The sequence below is a fragment of the Lygodium microphyllum genome, chromosome 17 (genome assembly GCF_053477565.2).
Source record: "Lygodium microphyllum isolate KBCC chromosome 17, Lygodium_microphyllum_v1.1.10, whole genome shotgun sequence".
NCBI classification, from domain to species: Eukaryota; Viridiplantae; Streptophyta; class Polypodiopsida; order Schizaeales; family Lygodiaceae; genus Lygodium; species Lygodium microphyllum.
Window position 1 is genome coordinate 131,434,454 of NC_141151.1, and position 17,100 is coordinate 131,451,553.

A 17,100-nucleotide genomic window follows, 5' to 3' on the forward strand; every position below is an offset into this window, starting at 1 on the left:
TTTAGAGGCCAATTACCTGTACACCCTGTCTATGAAAACCCACCTTTGTTAGATGGAGAGACCGAAATCCTTGAGCCTGAAGCTATTATAGATACTGACTTTATGACCACTAGAACTGGCCGTAAATATTCTAGATATTTGGTCAAGTTTAAAAACCATCCTATTGAAGAGGCCCAATGGATGCACGCTAGAGACTTAAATGATTTCCCCACTCTGTTAGCTCCACATTGAGCTAATAGCAATTGAGGACAATTGCTATCCCACCCCAGGGGTATGATACCAAGAGGCATATTACATGGTGGATTCCGTGAGGTTTTACGGTGGATTCCGTAAACTTTTATTACCGGGACTCATACACAAAGTGGATTCTTTGTGCGAGAAGTCGATGGAGATGCCTATCCTTTTCGGGCATTTTGTTAATTTAGTGTGTACATGGTGATTTCATAGCGGATGATTCCGTAAAATACATATTTAAATTAATAAACGTTTATGAGTTTAGAGTGCACACTCGTGATAAATTAAGGTTAGGATTGATTTCTAACTAATTGATTTATTTAGCTGAAGACTACTAGGTATTCACTTTTGTCGGTTTAATTGTATTATTTTACTAACGATTGTAAATGCTTCAATTGATGTGTAGAGATAGCAGTAGTGGCGGTGGAAAGAATTGGAGGATAGCATGTATTCGAGTTATCATCTATATTTTGATGGGCGCATACCTTAGGCATGGCACATATATTTTGTCGCACCTATTTATCAAGGCGTTTGATATTTATTTATTATTTTTGTATGCGCATAGACGCACAATTTAGATATTTGTATTTGGACATTGTACTTGGGTATGCCTGACTTCTTGGGCGCCCATTAGCTTTAACTCTCTATTTGGCACAAAAGCAAACTCAAAAGCTAAAGTGTGCTATTTTGTAATTTAGGCTATTATTTGATCTTGAAGATGATTAATATATGAAATACATGCTTCGTGGAGTGCTCACACAAGGCATGGGGGGAGATTGCATCCAATTGGTCTCTTGTTCATGTCGTGCAAGTCTTCTATATTGATTTTTGTGCCAAAAGTAGAGTTCTTTTGTTCTTGGGGACCTTCTGACGCTCACTACGCACGCTTACGGCATCCGATCTGTGCACCAACATCATGACTGCAGATGACTTTCCACGCCTGCAGATCCCAGAGACGGTAACCCATCTCGCTTGCATCCCCATAACCAAGGAAAATGCATTTGACACTCTTGGGATCCAGCTTCTTTCTCTTGTCCCTGGGCACATGGCAAAATGCCTCACATCCAAAGACACAGAGATGCGCATAAGAGGGGGGTTTTCCAATCCATACCTCCTCTGCAACCTGGAAATCCAAACCACTAGAAGGTGATCTATTTATGACATGCACAGCTGTACTAACTGCCTCAGCCCAAAAGCTCTGTGGTAGGCCTGCATGACTAAGTATACTGCATACATGCTCCTGGATAGTTCTATTCATCCACTCAGCCAAACCATTCTGGGGGGGGGGGGGGGGGGGGGGGGGGGGTGGTGTAGGGGGCGGTCAACTGACGCTTAATACCCCTCTCATCACATAACTGCTCAAAAGCACATGAGACATACTCACCCCCATTATCTGTCCTTAGGCATTTAGCCTATACCTCTCTCCCAGCTTTCGGACCTCTTGTCAGCAGTATGGCATTGATTTCTTGTGCCCACGGTATTATGGGATTGCTCACGGCATGTGTCTGACCTTACAGGCAAAGGTTGCTTCTATGCTTACCACAGCTGGGTTGTCTTATGGCTTTTGGGCTAAGGCCCTTATGACAGCAGTCTATTTGGTTAACAGGACACCGTGCTTGACCTTGGATGGTATTACACCCCATGAGGCATGGAGTGGCATGCAGCCCTCCTATGATCACTTGAGGATGTTTGGCTGCCAAGCATCTGTACGTATGCCACATGAGCCTATGTCACGTAGATGTATCCTCATTGGTTATGGAGATGGTGACTTTAAGGCCTACAGATTATGGGATTTGGATGCCCAACAGGTCATACGCAACCGTCATGCTGTCTTCTATGAGACACAGACACCTCTTAGCCCTCTTGATGAGCGTTCGGTACGCTTTATGGTTGATTTTACAACAGCTACAGTGCCATTACAGCAAGTTTTTTATGCTAAAAATGAGGCACTTATTGGCCCAAATGACATAGCTATGCATAGCAGTCAGGGTCAGGATGTTGGTGGTCAGTTGCTAGACCCCTTTCAGGCTCATGAGAGCCGTTTTCTTGTAGTTTTGCAGGCTAGACAGCCAGCCATATGTCAGTCTTCCGCTTCGTTGAGGCCACATGTAGTCTTGAGACCCCATTGGACGAGTGTCCGGGATGTTGGCCCTCTTTCAGTGATTGACTCTGGAGATTTTGACTACTCTCCGCTGTCTTATATGCGCCACATTGATGCTATGCCCGACTCTAATGGTTTACAGCCGTGCACTGATGAGTTGTGCTTGCTTCATGAGAAGTATTCTTGGATTGCTCCGTTGTATGGAGCTGCGGGTTCGCTTATCTCCTGGATGTCATGGACTTGGGGATGCTTGACTCTTCTTCTGCAGAGGTTCCCGACACTTCTTACACAGCTCGCTTTCTGATTGGGCATTGGGTGAGATGTTATGATTCCTCACCTTGTCTTGTTTTTTCTTTTCTTTGTTTTCACTCCCTAGCCACATTGGCCTTTTAGTGGGAGGTTGTTGGGGTAAAAGGCCTCTAGGCCTACCCATGTATATTGTGACCACCCATTCTTTATTCATATATAATATGATAGTGCAATAAGGCTGTCAGTTCAGTTGGACAGCACCTACATTGTGTGTGCTCTTCTCTCATGCATCTTCCTCTTCTTCTTCTCCACTGCCATTGCATCCCCTTCAGATAAAGAGCTAGAATGCAAGTTGGTTCTATTACTCCAACAAGTACTCAAGTGCTTAGCAAGGCTATAGAAGCTATGGCAAAATAACCTATTCCTATGGCTACTCCTACAAAGAATGATGGAATGGATGAATTGATCGAGTATACGTGACTTGCAAATCAAGGTGGAAAAAATGGAAGAAAATAGTCAAGCCTATAGTTCTAATGATGGAATGGATGAATTAATCGAGTATACTTGACTTGCAAATCAAGGTGGAAAACATGGAAGAAAATAGTCAAGCCTATAGTTCTATAGATCCATCTTCTTCTCTTCCAGACATCCAAATCAAGATTGACGTTCCATGCGGTGTGACAACATCGAGCATGATTGAAGGGCTATGATGCCTACAAGGATACTATGTAGAAAATTTTGATCTTTTGGAAATATGGGAAGATCTATGCCAGCAAGACAAGGTTGCCTATTGCCATGAACTTTGGTAAGGGTGGTATGAAGAAGATTGGGGAAAACTTACTACACACTCATCTTATATTGGCATAAATGCAACATGCTATGGCTTACAGATTGAAAAGAAACCTGAAGGTGAAAAGAGGGAGCTATAGACCTATGCCTTGCAAACGACAGGAAGGGAAAGGTGCCTCAAATAAATTTGGCTAATGGAAGTAAGACTATTAGAGCACAAACTAGGTGGGATGTCCCTATTGATACCTACTCACTTTATGTCTACTTGGCTAAAACTCAAAATATACAAGTGATAGTAGAGGAGGAGCAAAAAAGAAATTATGGAAATCCTAGCTCTTTGAAGAGAGTCACTAGAGGGGGTGAACAATTTGCACCACATTCTAGACTTAGACTAGAGAAAGCCATTGGAAGATGTACAGGAGAAAGGCAAAAATCAAAATTCAAAGCCAAAGAAACAGCCAAGGTATAAGTTGCTATCAAACATAAAACCAACGACAAATATGAAGAGAGTGTTAGAAGAGAGAATTCTAAATAGTAAATTTGAGTTCATCTTAAGTGAAATTATTGGGATCGTGAAGCGAGAGTTCCATGTGAAGAGATCATAGATCTCATAAAGAGGAAAATGCAATTTTTGGGTGAGCCAACCAAGGCTCTTTCAACCTCAAATCTATGTTGAATGCATAATAGGACTAAACTGCTCTCATACAAGAATAGACTAAACTACATTAGGTAGTGCAAAAAATACATAATGTCTCATCAAGCAACTAATAGGAAACTCAAAAATAATGACATAGGAACATGAGAACACATACTTCAACATTAACGCTCTGTAAATCAAATACATAAACTAGAGAATATGCTAGAAAATAGCAAAAACAGATATATGAGTCATGGTGCCCACTATCATATTGTATTGCTATAAGCAAGAAACTCTACCATACGACTAGTCGTGATCAAGAATTTTGATCCATATGCGAGAAAGACACACAATACCTCTTCAGGTCACATTTTTACAACTACCTACAAATTGCACTTCATGAGGCATACAACTTCATAAGACATTTAAAGACCACTTTAACAAAGCTCGTCATCTCTTGAATTATTGTAGGTACTTTTGCCTTTTGAACCACTTGAATTTTCATTGGATCTATAGCCATAGCTTCCTTCAAAATAATATACCCCAAAAGAACCCCTCTTTTAGCAGCAAAATCTAATTTAAATGGGTTAAGAGACATCCCAAATTGATGGCATTTTTCAAAGCATAGTCTGAGATGTTGAAGCTGATATATCTTCTGACCAAATACACATAAATCATTAATGAAAACTCTCATAAAAGTAGTGAGATATGGATCAATTGTTTTGTGTGCTACTCCTTGAAACTCTAGTGGTCCATTTTGTAACCCAAAATTCATAACGATACTCAAAAATGTTCCTTATTCAGTTATGAAAGTGGTTTTGTCATGTCATCTAGATGCATTCGAATCTGCCTAGAAAACCATCCAAAAAGCTATAAATTTCATGACATGTTACATAATCCAACAAGAATCCGTGAATGGAAAAGGGAATGGATCAGTGATAGTTGTTGCATTCAATTTCCTATAGTCTACACAAACTCTTATCTTGCCATTCTTCTTTGGTACCACCACTATGAGTGGCAGCCATGTGACTTCATTCACATGCTTTATAAAGCCAACTCTTAGCAATTTATCAATCTCTTCCTTTGCTTTTTTAGCACAATTTGGATTCAAATGAAAAAAAAATTTGCATTATAAGTTTAGCATCTACCTTCACATTGATCCTGTGTGCTGACACACCCTTGGATCAAATCCCTTCATAAATGTATATTCTCATGCAAAAATATCCTAAAATTCTTTTGCATAATTGAAGCAAATACTTCTTGAAGTCTTCCTCAACAAAAATACTCATCTTGATTGGTTTAGAATTTGAATCAACATCCAAATACACTTCATGAACATCATCTTCCAATACTCTTGCTTACTTACTCACAGTGTGCTCATATTTCAATTCAGCATCAATAATAGCTTGATGATGCTGGCACTATCAAGAGCCTCCTCTATCTCTAATGAAGCATTTTCCCACTCTTTGCGGATCTGGAAAAAAATAATGCAATTCGCACACATAAGACCTTTCAAACTACATATATGAAATTAGGTTTTTTCCCCAAAACAATGTCATTTTTTGATAGAGCTCCAAATTTCTAGCATCAATTGGAGGTGTTTTTGTTGAATTTCCACATCAGAGATTCAGGAAAGCATGGGAGGATTGCCAAAGTGTTTTAGCCCCAAATCTATCCCTAATGCATAATAGGACTAAACTACCTCATACAAGAATAGAGTAAACTACATCCAGGCAGTGCAAATAATACCTAATGCCTCATCAAGCAACTAGTAGGAAACTCAGAAAATAATGGCATAGGAACATGAGAACGCATACTTCAGCATTAATATTGAGTAAATCAAATACATCAACTAGAGAATATGTTGAAAAAGAGTAGAAACAGATATATGAGTCATGGTGCCCACTGTCATATTGTATTGCTAAGCAAGAAACTCCATCATATGATTGATCGTGATCAAGAATGATGATCCATATGTGAGAAAGACACACAATACCTCTTTAGATCACGTTTTACAACTACCTACAAACTATACTTTATGAGGCATACAATTTCATAAGAGATTTAACAACTGCTTTATACATAGAACTACTATGACTAAGGTTTGAAACCATGCTAAGAGCAAACATAGTGCATCAAGCCAACGGCTAACAAAGGCCACAATATAAAGTGAGGAGGAGCTAGTCATGCAAGGCATTTAGATTTAGGAATCCATCTTCCATTTGTTTGGAATGAATTAAACACATATATGGATGTGATTTTAGAGCTTGGGCACCTTGTTGATGGTCAAATTTATATATGCATAGCAAAGAAAGGGGGAGAGAGAAACAAGCTACCACGAAGAAAGAAAAGAGACGAAAAGAATAAAACGAGGGAAAAAAGATGAACACTAAGATTTTTGGTAATTTGGATTTAGATTCAATTATCATTATTATCATACAATCCCAAATATGTCATTAATGTAAAAGTGCTCGAGATCCTATGTCATTAATGTAAAGGATGTCATAATCATAATTATGAGATTATAAAAATAGATATTCGTAATAAACTTTTGTAATAATATTGTATCCATATCTTTTTATAATTTTTTTTCTTTTTTAAAAATAGAACTTCCATTACGGAGGCTTTGCTCCCATTGTTTTAGATCACTCTCTCTATATATATTCTAAATCCATTTTTGAGAACTTAAAACTCCCCTAATGCTCAAATAAGCTAGCCCAAAACTATCTATGTAGCACTCAGCTCCATGAGTTGAAAGATGAAGATGTAGAGAACCATAACCTACAAAGTACCATTTATGCCCAAAAGGGCTACTTACTTTCTACCAACAAGTAGCCACTTGGAAGTAAGGCTAGTTACACACCAAATGGCAAATGCCCACTTTGCAAGTATTAACCAATCAAAGTACTTCTTTAGGGGTTGGGCATCCATAGTCATTTACGCACCAGAGAGGACATGACTTGTTTTTTACCTACTAAATAAGTGATCTCCCTGCCTACTTTTGGACAAGGAGTCTCCCCTACCCAATTTGTAAAGTTATGGCCAAGGGTGCTTTTTTTTGCAATTGCAACTAAGTTTTAAATATACATATTATTTTTAATTTTTTTTACAAATTGTGTATTTTTTGTGTCTAAATGTTTTGTACCCATATCCACACCCAGTTTCAAAAATTGCATGCCCACACTCTAGGCAAGGGTTGGGCATCTATCATTTGGTGTGTAACTAGGCTAAACTTTCCATTTATACCATATTGTAGCAATATATCCACTAAAAAAAGATAGGAGCTTTGAAGCATCATAGATGTGCATCAATGACTAATATTACAAGCAAGACTTTTGCTCTACCTCATGAATATAGTCCATGCAATGTCACAATAGTAGTGACTTTTGACTCTTCCAACTATCCATCAATGATGAATGACACTTGTCTTGATGGCCTCTCGAGGATAAATAAGAATAAGAAGACATAGTGAAAGAAAATAAGGTAGATGCTTAGTCTTAGCACCTTGTAGCAACAGTTAGTCTTTGTTATATTAAGATACTACCTAGTAGTGTCTTCCAATAGCCTCTACATAGGCCAACATTGTGAGAAAACAAAGGAAAGTGGCAATTCCTATGTAGAGACCCATTAAATCTAACCCAACACTGTGTGCCCAACCCATTGTTACTTGGAAAGGAGGGAAATACCCATAAGCAAGCAGTATCTCACTTTTGCTTTTGTAGGTTTGTATGATTGAAACTCTAGCCTACCCTCTCACATTTAGAGGCTATTGTAGCCCTACCAAATCTACATTTTTGGTACCACATTTGCCTCATATGTAGCATATCTGCAAGTTGCTATTCCATGTAGTGTGGCTGTAGTTTGTGAAGAGTAGCATTATTTCAAATCTCATTACCTTGGAGTCTGTGATGAAGACTTGCAACACAAAGTTTGTGGGAACACAATGAAGAAGAAGAAGAAAACAACCACCTCCCTACCCCTCACTATTACAGGTTGTAACCTGATTCCTTTTATCATAGCAAACCAAGATTTGCACAAAAAGAATACTAGTAATAATAATAGGTGCAACCAACAAATAAGGAGATCTGACTAAGTAGAAGAAGAGAATATAAATAAAGTAGTAGTAAAGAAGAAGAATAGGACTAGGAATTTATTCTAACCTAGCCCACTATAGTCTTGTTTAACAAGCTAAAAGAGGTGGATGAGAAGATTTACCTCTACTTGTAGTAGCATCACACTAGTAGCATGCAATCACAACAAAATCCATCACTATTTGTTCTATTACTACATGTCATTCTTGAAGTAAAACTAAGAGTAGCAAATGAAGAAGAAAAAAGAAGATAATGAATTGAAGAAGAAGAATCAAGCTCGCTACCCCCATCATTTCTATAATCACTATGGGGAAGAAACCTATGTGTGATGATCTTTCTCCTCATATGATCCCATTATCCTCTTTGTGGCTTACATAAAGAAGAAGATAAAGAAATATAAGATAAATTTTTTAATTGAACATTAACCTTTGAAATCTTTAGGGTTCCTCTTTCTTTTGATTTGTCTCACATGGACAAGGAGAAAAAAGCTAATATACAAAAATCAAAGGCAACATGAATTGGAAGAGTTTTAGAAATAACTTGAAACTCTAAGAACTACACGTGACAAGTTGCTAAAATTCAAGAACCTGATCTACGAAAAAGTTTTCAAGCAATACTTGCAAAAGAGTAATTCAAGTAGCCTGAACTATAGAAATTGTAGGTATGACCTAAATATCAAACATTGTATACATTTCAAAAGTCAACGTATGTTTCATCCTCGTTGACTTCAATGGGTAGATCAAGGAAGAAGAAGTGATGTAATGTTTATTTTGAGAATGAACATACCTCAAAGCACTATCCATATGTTTATGAGTCTTGTGAAAGAGGGAAATCTTGCGAGTATTTCTATATGGTTGATTTATGTGAGTTTAATGGCATCTGCAAGAATTTTTCTTCAGTTGCAAAGAAGTGTTGATATCCAAGGATGGATAAAGCATGGGAAAAGTTGAGTTCTTTTGAGCATTTTGATGATGCTTGTGAATGGTATGATGATCTTGAAGGAAAGGAAATCAAGACGTACTCAAGTTTGAATCATATTCAAAATTTGCTTAAATCAATTGAGAATCTTAAGGAGAAACATATGAAGATGTTTTGTATTCAAATTTGGATTCATGCTTCAATGATGACAATGATTGGCGCCCTTTACCTTTGGTTTTGCCAAAGATTGAGGCTGAGGGAGTGCAAGCAGACAAGACCTAAGGAAGCTAAGAATCCTCACTGTCAAACCCAATAAAAGAGCTTATTATTTAGAGAATGAAGCATCACACACCTTGTACCGATAACTTGAAGGTATTTGCTACATTTTGGTATCTTGCAAGCTATCATAATCGATCTCCAATCATATTTACTCACTACAAAAGAAGAAATGAAGTTTTCAACATGGAAGATGATTATTTATGTGATCAAGAAGATAATTTGTGTGTTCAAGACGATAATGTTGTCGTGGATGACTAGTTTGAAGATTTATTAATTATTCTTTTGGTTTTGCTATTGATTTTGAGAAAGATAATGCAACGTTTAAGTTGGATTTCAATGAGGAGGCTTTGTAAGTACTTGAAATGTCACTATTTATAGTGAAAAATATATCATATATGGATATATTTATTTCAAAACACCCATATTTCCAACATGTAAGATACTATTTCAGATCATTATACTATTCAACCTAGAGAAATGCGACAAGTTTTTGTTGCTATAAATATTTAAGTTGATTACCTACAAGAGTAATTTTTAGGATAGCAAGTTTAAGAATAGAAAATGATCAATTTTCAGCTATGTTCAAGTTTATAAAGTTGGTTGAATATAAAAAATTATAGAATTTGGCCAATTTATGTAATTTTCTTGAAGATTTGCATGATATATATTTCACCAATCAATCTCCAACTAAGATGGTTCAATGGTCTTATTTTGAGCTTGAACAGAAAAGGAATGCATCAAAAATTGTAGCAGTGGAAGCTCTATCTGCTCATCAATTGGCTTCAGAAAGAGAAAGCATTGATGCAACAAAAGGTTTCTCATGTTAGGAATGCAATAGATTTACAAGTTTCTCATTTGTGAGGCTATTAATGCTCGTGGGGGAGTTATTTTGTAGAAGGATAATAAAATTGCTAATTTGTATACTCAATTAGCATTTTTTCATATTCCTAGTCAAGACATCATTATTGAAGTTTTATCTTCATTACATAATCAAAATGTTGATATTTTAGTTCAACTTGATAACACTTTTGAGGAATCTAATCATCTTGCCGATGAAGTTGAAGCAAACAAGATTATGCAAGTATTTATAGTGGATATTTATGAAGTTCATATCACAACAAAGATGGTTGATATTGTTGAGGATAATCAACCTTTGAGCATGATAGTGATGATTTTGAATGAGCTAGATAGTGATGCTTTTGAATGAGCTAGATAATAGCAGTAAAAGTATAGTGCAATTTTCTCTATCAAGAAGTATTCAAATCTTTCACTTGGAAGATTACTTTTCAAGCTCACTAGAATTTTTAGGTTTGCATGAGATTTCAACAATTGAGGAGTTTTCAAGTCTACTAAAAATGTCAAGTTTACAAGATGGACTATAGCAACCTAAATTCTTGAAACAACAACTTGAGCTCCTACAACAACAATGGGAAGTGTTGTAGCAACCTAAAAAGTAGGAAATACAATAGGAAGTGTTGCAGCAACTTGAAAAACAATGGGTACAACCACCACCTAAAAATCAAAAGATTTAGGAACTTGAAAATAGACCTGAAAATCAATAGATAAAGATTATATCAATTTGGGTCAATATTACAAAAGACTTTGAATTGATCTGATGTAGATTGAAGTTGTGGAAGACTATGACACAAATGCAAATCTAGGTCTATATTGTTCTCTTCTGTAGGTTTTCTTAGATTATCTTGCATATTTATTTGGTGATGTAATGCCTTATCCGAGATTCAGTTTGTGTAGTACATTACCATATATTTCTTATGATGCAAATGCTAGTGTTATCAACATATTTATTGATCAATATTCATTCTTTGTTATTGGGGTGGTAATTTACTCATCGAGTCATGATTCTATGTTTTTATTCTCTATCATATTATTAGGATATCATTGTATATGCTGGGTCCCAGTTGTGGCATGTTGCCTTGAAATAGTTGTACTATATTTCACTTTGGATTAATGGATATGTGAGTTCATGTCATGGCTACCATGTAGCCATCCACCGGTCTATGCCAAATGTTAGCACCTAGAATGCAATATACACTTTACTTTGTGTTTGGCATATGAATTTACCTTTAGGAGGCTTGAAAATATATTCACATTAGCCTAAGGCATGAAGAGGCATAATATTTTGCGCATATTGGATTAAGTTAGAGTCATGGTCTTTCTAGGAAAAAGGACATTGAGGAGAGTTATTATCTATTCTATGCTTGACTTATTCATTTATGACTACATGATAGTGTATCTTTTGGGAAGACAATACGAATATATTCAAGCTTGCACACACACACTCCTCTCTCTCTCTCTCTCTCTCTCTCTCTCTCTCTCTCTCTCTCGGATTTCTGTACCAATTTCTTGAATTTTATTTGCTACTTACTATTATTTTCTTATTTAAGAAACCTATGGACTCAATTGTGAGTATTTAGGCAACATTATATACTAGCTATTATTCTTGTTTGTGCTGTGATAGAATAGGCCTATATATTGGAATGCTAACTTTCTATCCTCAGTTTAACTCTCTCATTTTAAATTCTTCCATGTGGTGTGAAATGTAGGGGTTGAAATCTAGGCATGATCACAACATCATGCATTCACCCTAACAACTACCTATACATTTTACTCTCTCTCTCTCTAATCATTGCTGCCCCTAGCACAGATCTAACGATCTCTCATAACAAAGAGAGAACGCTTGAGATACCAAACCCAACCTGTTACTTGGACTCACAAGACGAGAGGATATACCTCACACACAGAATAAGATCCACATCTACAAGTTAAGACCTATCGCATGCAAATCGCATGTGCTTGCCATACGAGATTTCGCAAATAGCCTGAAGACAATGAGCACATGCTTGGCCATGTTTTAAATCAGTGAACTAACAGAAGTAAGGAACACAATCAGTGTCCCAATATTGTTTGCAATGCACCTCATTGAAAATAATTTCGGGACAGAGCATTTCAATGGTGGCCGAGATGTTTGTGAGTAATTGTTGAAGGAAGCTTGCGTGCATCTCCCTACGATGTCTCAGGTATGTCAATACCAAACCCCTCTACTTACGAAAGACACAGTTCGGACATAAAGCTTGAATCAGAGTTTAGAAGTAAGCTACATTACCCACCAAACCCCCTTTACTGCAGCGCTCTGTCACTGCTAACTTCGATTTAATCCCAATGGCATGCCAATCAACCAACTCTTCCACAACTATGATCTGTCACTGCTAGCTTTGATTTGATCCCAATGGCATGCCTATCAACCAACTCTTCCACAACTGTGATGGCAGAGCTGTCACAAGTTGGCACCAAGCAACCTACCCTGACAGTGGTATGACAGTAAACTAGCAAAACCAATATTGTTTCAAGGTATAATAACCTGTTGTGAACTCACAAGTGCCAAGATTTCTTCAGTTGAATAATCTCCGAGAAACTCCAAGCCACTACAGTCTCTTCAAAAACATCTACAAACTTTAGCAAAGCACAAACCAAGTGGCACTTGCGTTAATCATGTATTCGATAGCATTAACCTATCGTACAACTTACGCAAAAAACATGTAAGATGCTCTCAAATACCATGGTCCATGAAAACCTTACTATGCATTTGTTAGCTTTCTATGATGACCTGCTTTGATAGAAAATCCGAGAAAACGTAACTAGTGTGGGAGAATTCTCGAAATTCTCCGGACTAAGCTAGTACAACAGGTTTAATATGTTCTCTTTCTGAGACCTATCTTTCGGGTGTCTTTTTTTGGTTGCACAGTAGCTGTGTTAGATAATCCGGAACCAGCAGCCCACTGATAGGCATCCTTCAACCTTGGCAGGCTGGCAAACATAACTATAACCATCAAGCCAAGAATGATAGGCAAAACTGGTGCTGGCGTCAGCTCCTGCTTCTGTCGCTGTTCTTCTGCCAGGAATTGCAATGGCCCTATGTGGATTTGTGGATGCCTCTCCAAATCAACTATGACAGGATTAGATTCAAACTTGTGGGTCCTCTCTGACAGCCCCAGCATCAACTGCACAGAATATTTCCCTTTTGGGAGCCCCTGAACCTCAAAAAAGGATGACAAAGGCAGAGGGATAACCCGCTCTAGCTTTGAGTCATCATCAGCAGAGACAACTCGTACAGTTAGATGCTGCTGCCAAGTCTGAAGTCCATTACCCTCAGCAGTGCCGGTGATTATAGTCGTAGAGGGTTGGTCAAAGACCACAAAATCGAGACTGGTAGTGTCATTAGTTCCTACCTGCACAGTATATGATGCTGGTGATGCTCGCTCAATTCTTGACAGGCCATTAGCATCTTCCTTCAGGGCAACTTTGACTGCATATGAAGTGTGTGGAAGTAACCCTCGGAGTCGGAACCTTCCATCTCTGTCTGTCACTGATTCCTCATAATAGCCCCTTGTTTCTGAGCGTGCTTCCACAGTAACACCTTCCTCTGGCTTTCCCGTTAATGAGGTCACAGTTCCAAGGGCACTATAAGAAATACGAGATGCAGTAAAATCAACTTCCATAATACTTCCTGACTCTAAATTAATTGATTGCGTTGCAGGTGAAAAGCTGTACTCTTTCAAAAGAGGACGCAGGAAGAAGCTCCCAGGGAAAAGACTGTCAAAAACATAAGCTCCACCTGAGCTTGTAATTGCATTCTTTCGGAAGCCATGGTCCCCACTAAGTGAAAGCAAAACAGAAGGTAAATAATCCTCAGCTTGATCGCCAGGAATGATGTGAACGACAATCTGGCCAAGCTTTTGACATGAAAAAGACAGGTCATCAGTTGCTTTAAGATAGTACCCGGACTTGGCAGCTTCAACAGCATATTCTATGTCATCATAAAGAGGTCCAGCCACATAAACGCCCCTGTCATCTGTGAGTACCATCCTGACCACATCACCCTTTTTCACAGTTCCATCAGGACTATTTGCTTTTGCAAGGATGGTTATATTAACAGCTGCCAGTGGCGGGATGACAGTACCCTCAATATACATCCCTTTACGACTGCTAAATATTGGAATCTCTGGCTGACAACCATCAAGTTGTACATGGACATGGTGCTCTTTAGGATAGAAGAGATATTCCTTGGTCGGTTCAATCGATGTATCAGAGGGCATGTCCAAACCAATGGTATTCAGTGCTCTCACATCTTTGGGAACAAATATCAACTTATCCCCTAGCTGAGCCCAATGCTTATACTCCAGGGTGACTTGTCCTTCACTTTCACTGCTTGCAAGCTGAAGACGGTTATTTGAGTCTACAAAGGCTCCATCTTCAGTCCATACTAAAACCACAGTATTGTCCACCAGTTCACCCTGGTTTGCAATTCCTGTTCCCGGAAAAAGTATTTTCCCTGTGAGAAGATATTTCTGACCGACCAAGTGAACGGGTTTTGGATCTGATGTGTCATACTGAAGTGGAAATAATCCAAAAGATACACATGCTTTGGAGAAGTGTAACTCGTGAACACCTGGAACTTCCGAGCAAATCTGTTGCCATCCTTTTCTGATGCTAGTTGCAATAACCTTACCATTTGGCTGTGTAATTGAAGTCTCTGCAGGATGTGTCGAATGAATGACCAGTGAGAATCCTTTCTGTATGAAATTAATATCCGTTACATCTGTTGTTCCAACATCTTTGACTAGCAAACTTTCCTGCCAACACCAGTCATCATCCCTGCCTGCATTTGGAGGAATGGGAGGATGCTTAATATCCAGTTGATATTTTCCAGGCAAAACTTTGTCAAAGGCAAAATTATTCCTTTCACTTGTAATCCTTGTGAACCTTGTCATGCTTGAATCCACATTACTTGTCCCAGGTTTGAATGGAGTAAGGGAGACGGACACACTGGAATCACACTGATTAATACATGTCACATGACCTGAGACTGTGACTAAAGCCTGTGCGAGCAGAGCATTAAGAACAGGTCCATTGACCACAACATCTATATATGGAGGAGCAAACACAAGGCCACTCAACTGCTCCACTTGACTAGTTATTGGAGACAGTCTATATTCCCCAGGAGGCACCTCAAAACAGAAAGCACCCTGTTCATCCACAAGTTTTGTTTGTGCCTTCACATTTGCCGGCCCATGTGTTAAAGCTACTTGGCGCTTTCCATGATGAGTAGTCCTATCAACTACAATAGTTCCACACAAGTCATACTGGGTTGCAACAATATCTGGTAGCAAAGCAATATTCGGGAGCACCACGAAATTGCTCAATGTACTAAATTTATAGTGAGGCTTCTGGGCCTTGATTGTGTAGTGAGTTGATGTGACCTGGTCAAGCTTGTAGTACCCCTTCACATCAGTTGTGGCTTTCTGGGCATCATTTACGAATATCTGCACTCCCTCCACACCACTGCCTTGACTGTCTACAACTCGACCACCAACAGAGAACCCAGTTACTTGAAATGGCTCAGTGATAACAACATTGTCATGACCAACAGCCACTTCAATGGAAGCAGGTGAAACATCAAAGACTGTGATTTCTCCCTTGTAATAAGGCACAAGCTTGTACTGTCCACAAGGCAGTGAACTAAAAATAAACTTCCCATTTGCATCTGATACGGCACGGCACAAGGCTTTCTCATCAAATGGTGAATCCTCCTGGCCTTCAGGACATGGCACCGCAAGGACATCATCTGAATACAGGTAGACATGGACACCCAAAACAGGGTTCCCCTGAGATACAACCAGTCCCTCCACACGGTATCCCGGAATGAAAAAAGCTTCCCCAACATCCAGGTTGCCAAATCCGAGGGTGACTGCAGGCGGACCTTTCAAGTCAACGGTCAGTTTTGGGTGATGGGCAGACAGCTTGTAAGTGTCTGGCAGCAGATTAACAAACCTGAAGCTGCCATCAGACTTGGTAGAAGCTGTCACGAACTCTTGTGCGTTGTCAAGCTTAGTCAACTGAACCATAACCCCAGATGGCCCACCCCCTTTCCTGCTACAGCTGTCGCCTCCGACCGTGCCAGCAACCTTGCCGGAGAGGGTAAAGCCAGTATATCGAAAATTGATATCCTCATTGCGGTTACATCCGGTGTGATCGGCTACGACAGTGACTTGGCTAGGGTCCCAGGACCAGCCAGAGGGGCCTTTCACCTCGAGGACGAAGGTGCCCTTGTCATAAACAGGGAGGAAGTAGTAGCCATTGGGGGCGCATTGGACGCTCTCCTTTACGAGCCCGTCGAGAGTGCGGAGCTCGACGGTGAAATCGGAATAGTCGAGCTTGGGATCGGAGGGCTTCCGTGCCTGTGCCAGGGCCGGGCTTGCCTCCACAAAGCCGCCGCAGCCATGAATCGTCTCGTCCGAGAAGGCGGATGAGGAAGCCGACACCGGGACCGCGCAGCTGATGACACACAGGAGGAAGATGGCGGGTGCCTCAGAAGATTTGAGGCCTCTGCTTCTTCGTCCCGGATCTACAGGTCCGGTCGCCATAGCTTGCCCTGGAGGCTATCAGGCGGTGCCTCGACCGAGAGAGGGAGTAAGACCCAACGATTTGATGCGTGCGTGAGTGAGCAGGCTTTGTTAGGGCACGTTCCCATGCCATCTCTGCATTTTTGGAGAAGTGCCAATTCCATGAGGAATTTTAGACAAATTTCCCACCCTAATTCCCCCATTGTGAATTACGACATCATGAGCTTTTGCAAGGGAGGGACCACATACTTAACTAGGTGTGGTTGGCAACAAGAGGCCGGTACGCAATGCCTCTTCATCAAGCAGAAGCTCATGATGTTGAACACTACTAGGGAAAACAAGGGAAAAGAGCCTCTTTCCCTACATGGGAAAATGTCAAAA

General features: G+C 39.5%; 1 protein-coding gene across 1 annotated transcript; it reads right to left on the reverse strand.

Annotated features, from left to right (window-relative positions):
* Positions 1-12,845: 12,845 nt before the first annotated feature.
* LOC148022357 (Carbohydrate-binding-like fold) lies at positions 12,846-16,858 on the reverse strand. Its single transcript, XM_087697978.1, has one exon. It carries the CDS (start codon positions 16,738-16,740, stop codon positions 13,006-13,008), a length of 3,735 nt encoding a protein of 1,244 aa, XP_087554104.1. The 5' UTR covers positions 16,741-16,858; the 3' UTR covers positions 12,846-13,005.
* Positions 16,859-17,100: the final 242 nt, after the last annotated feature.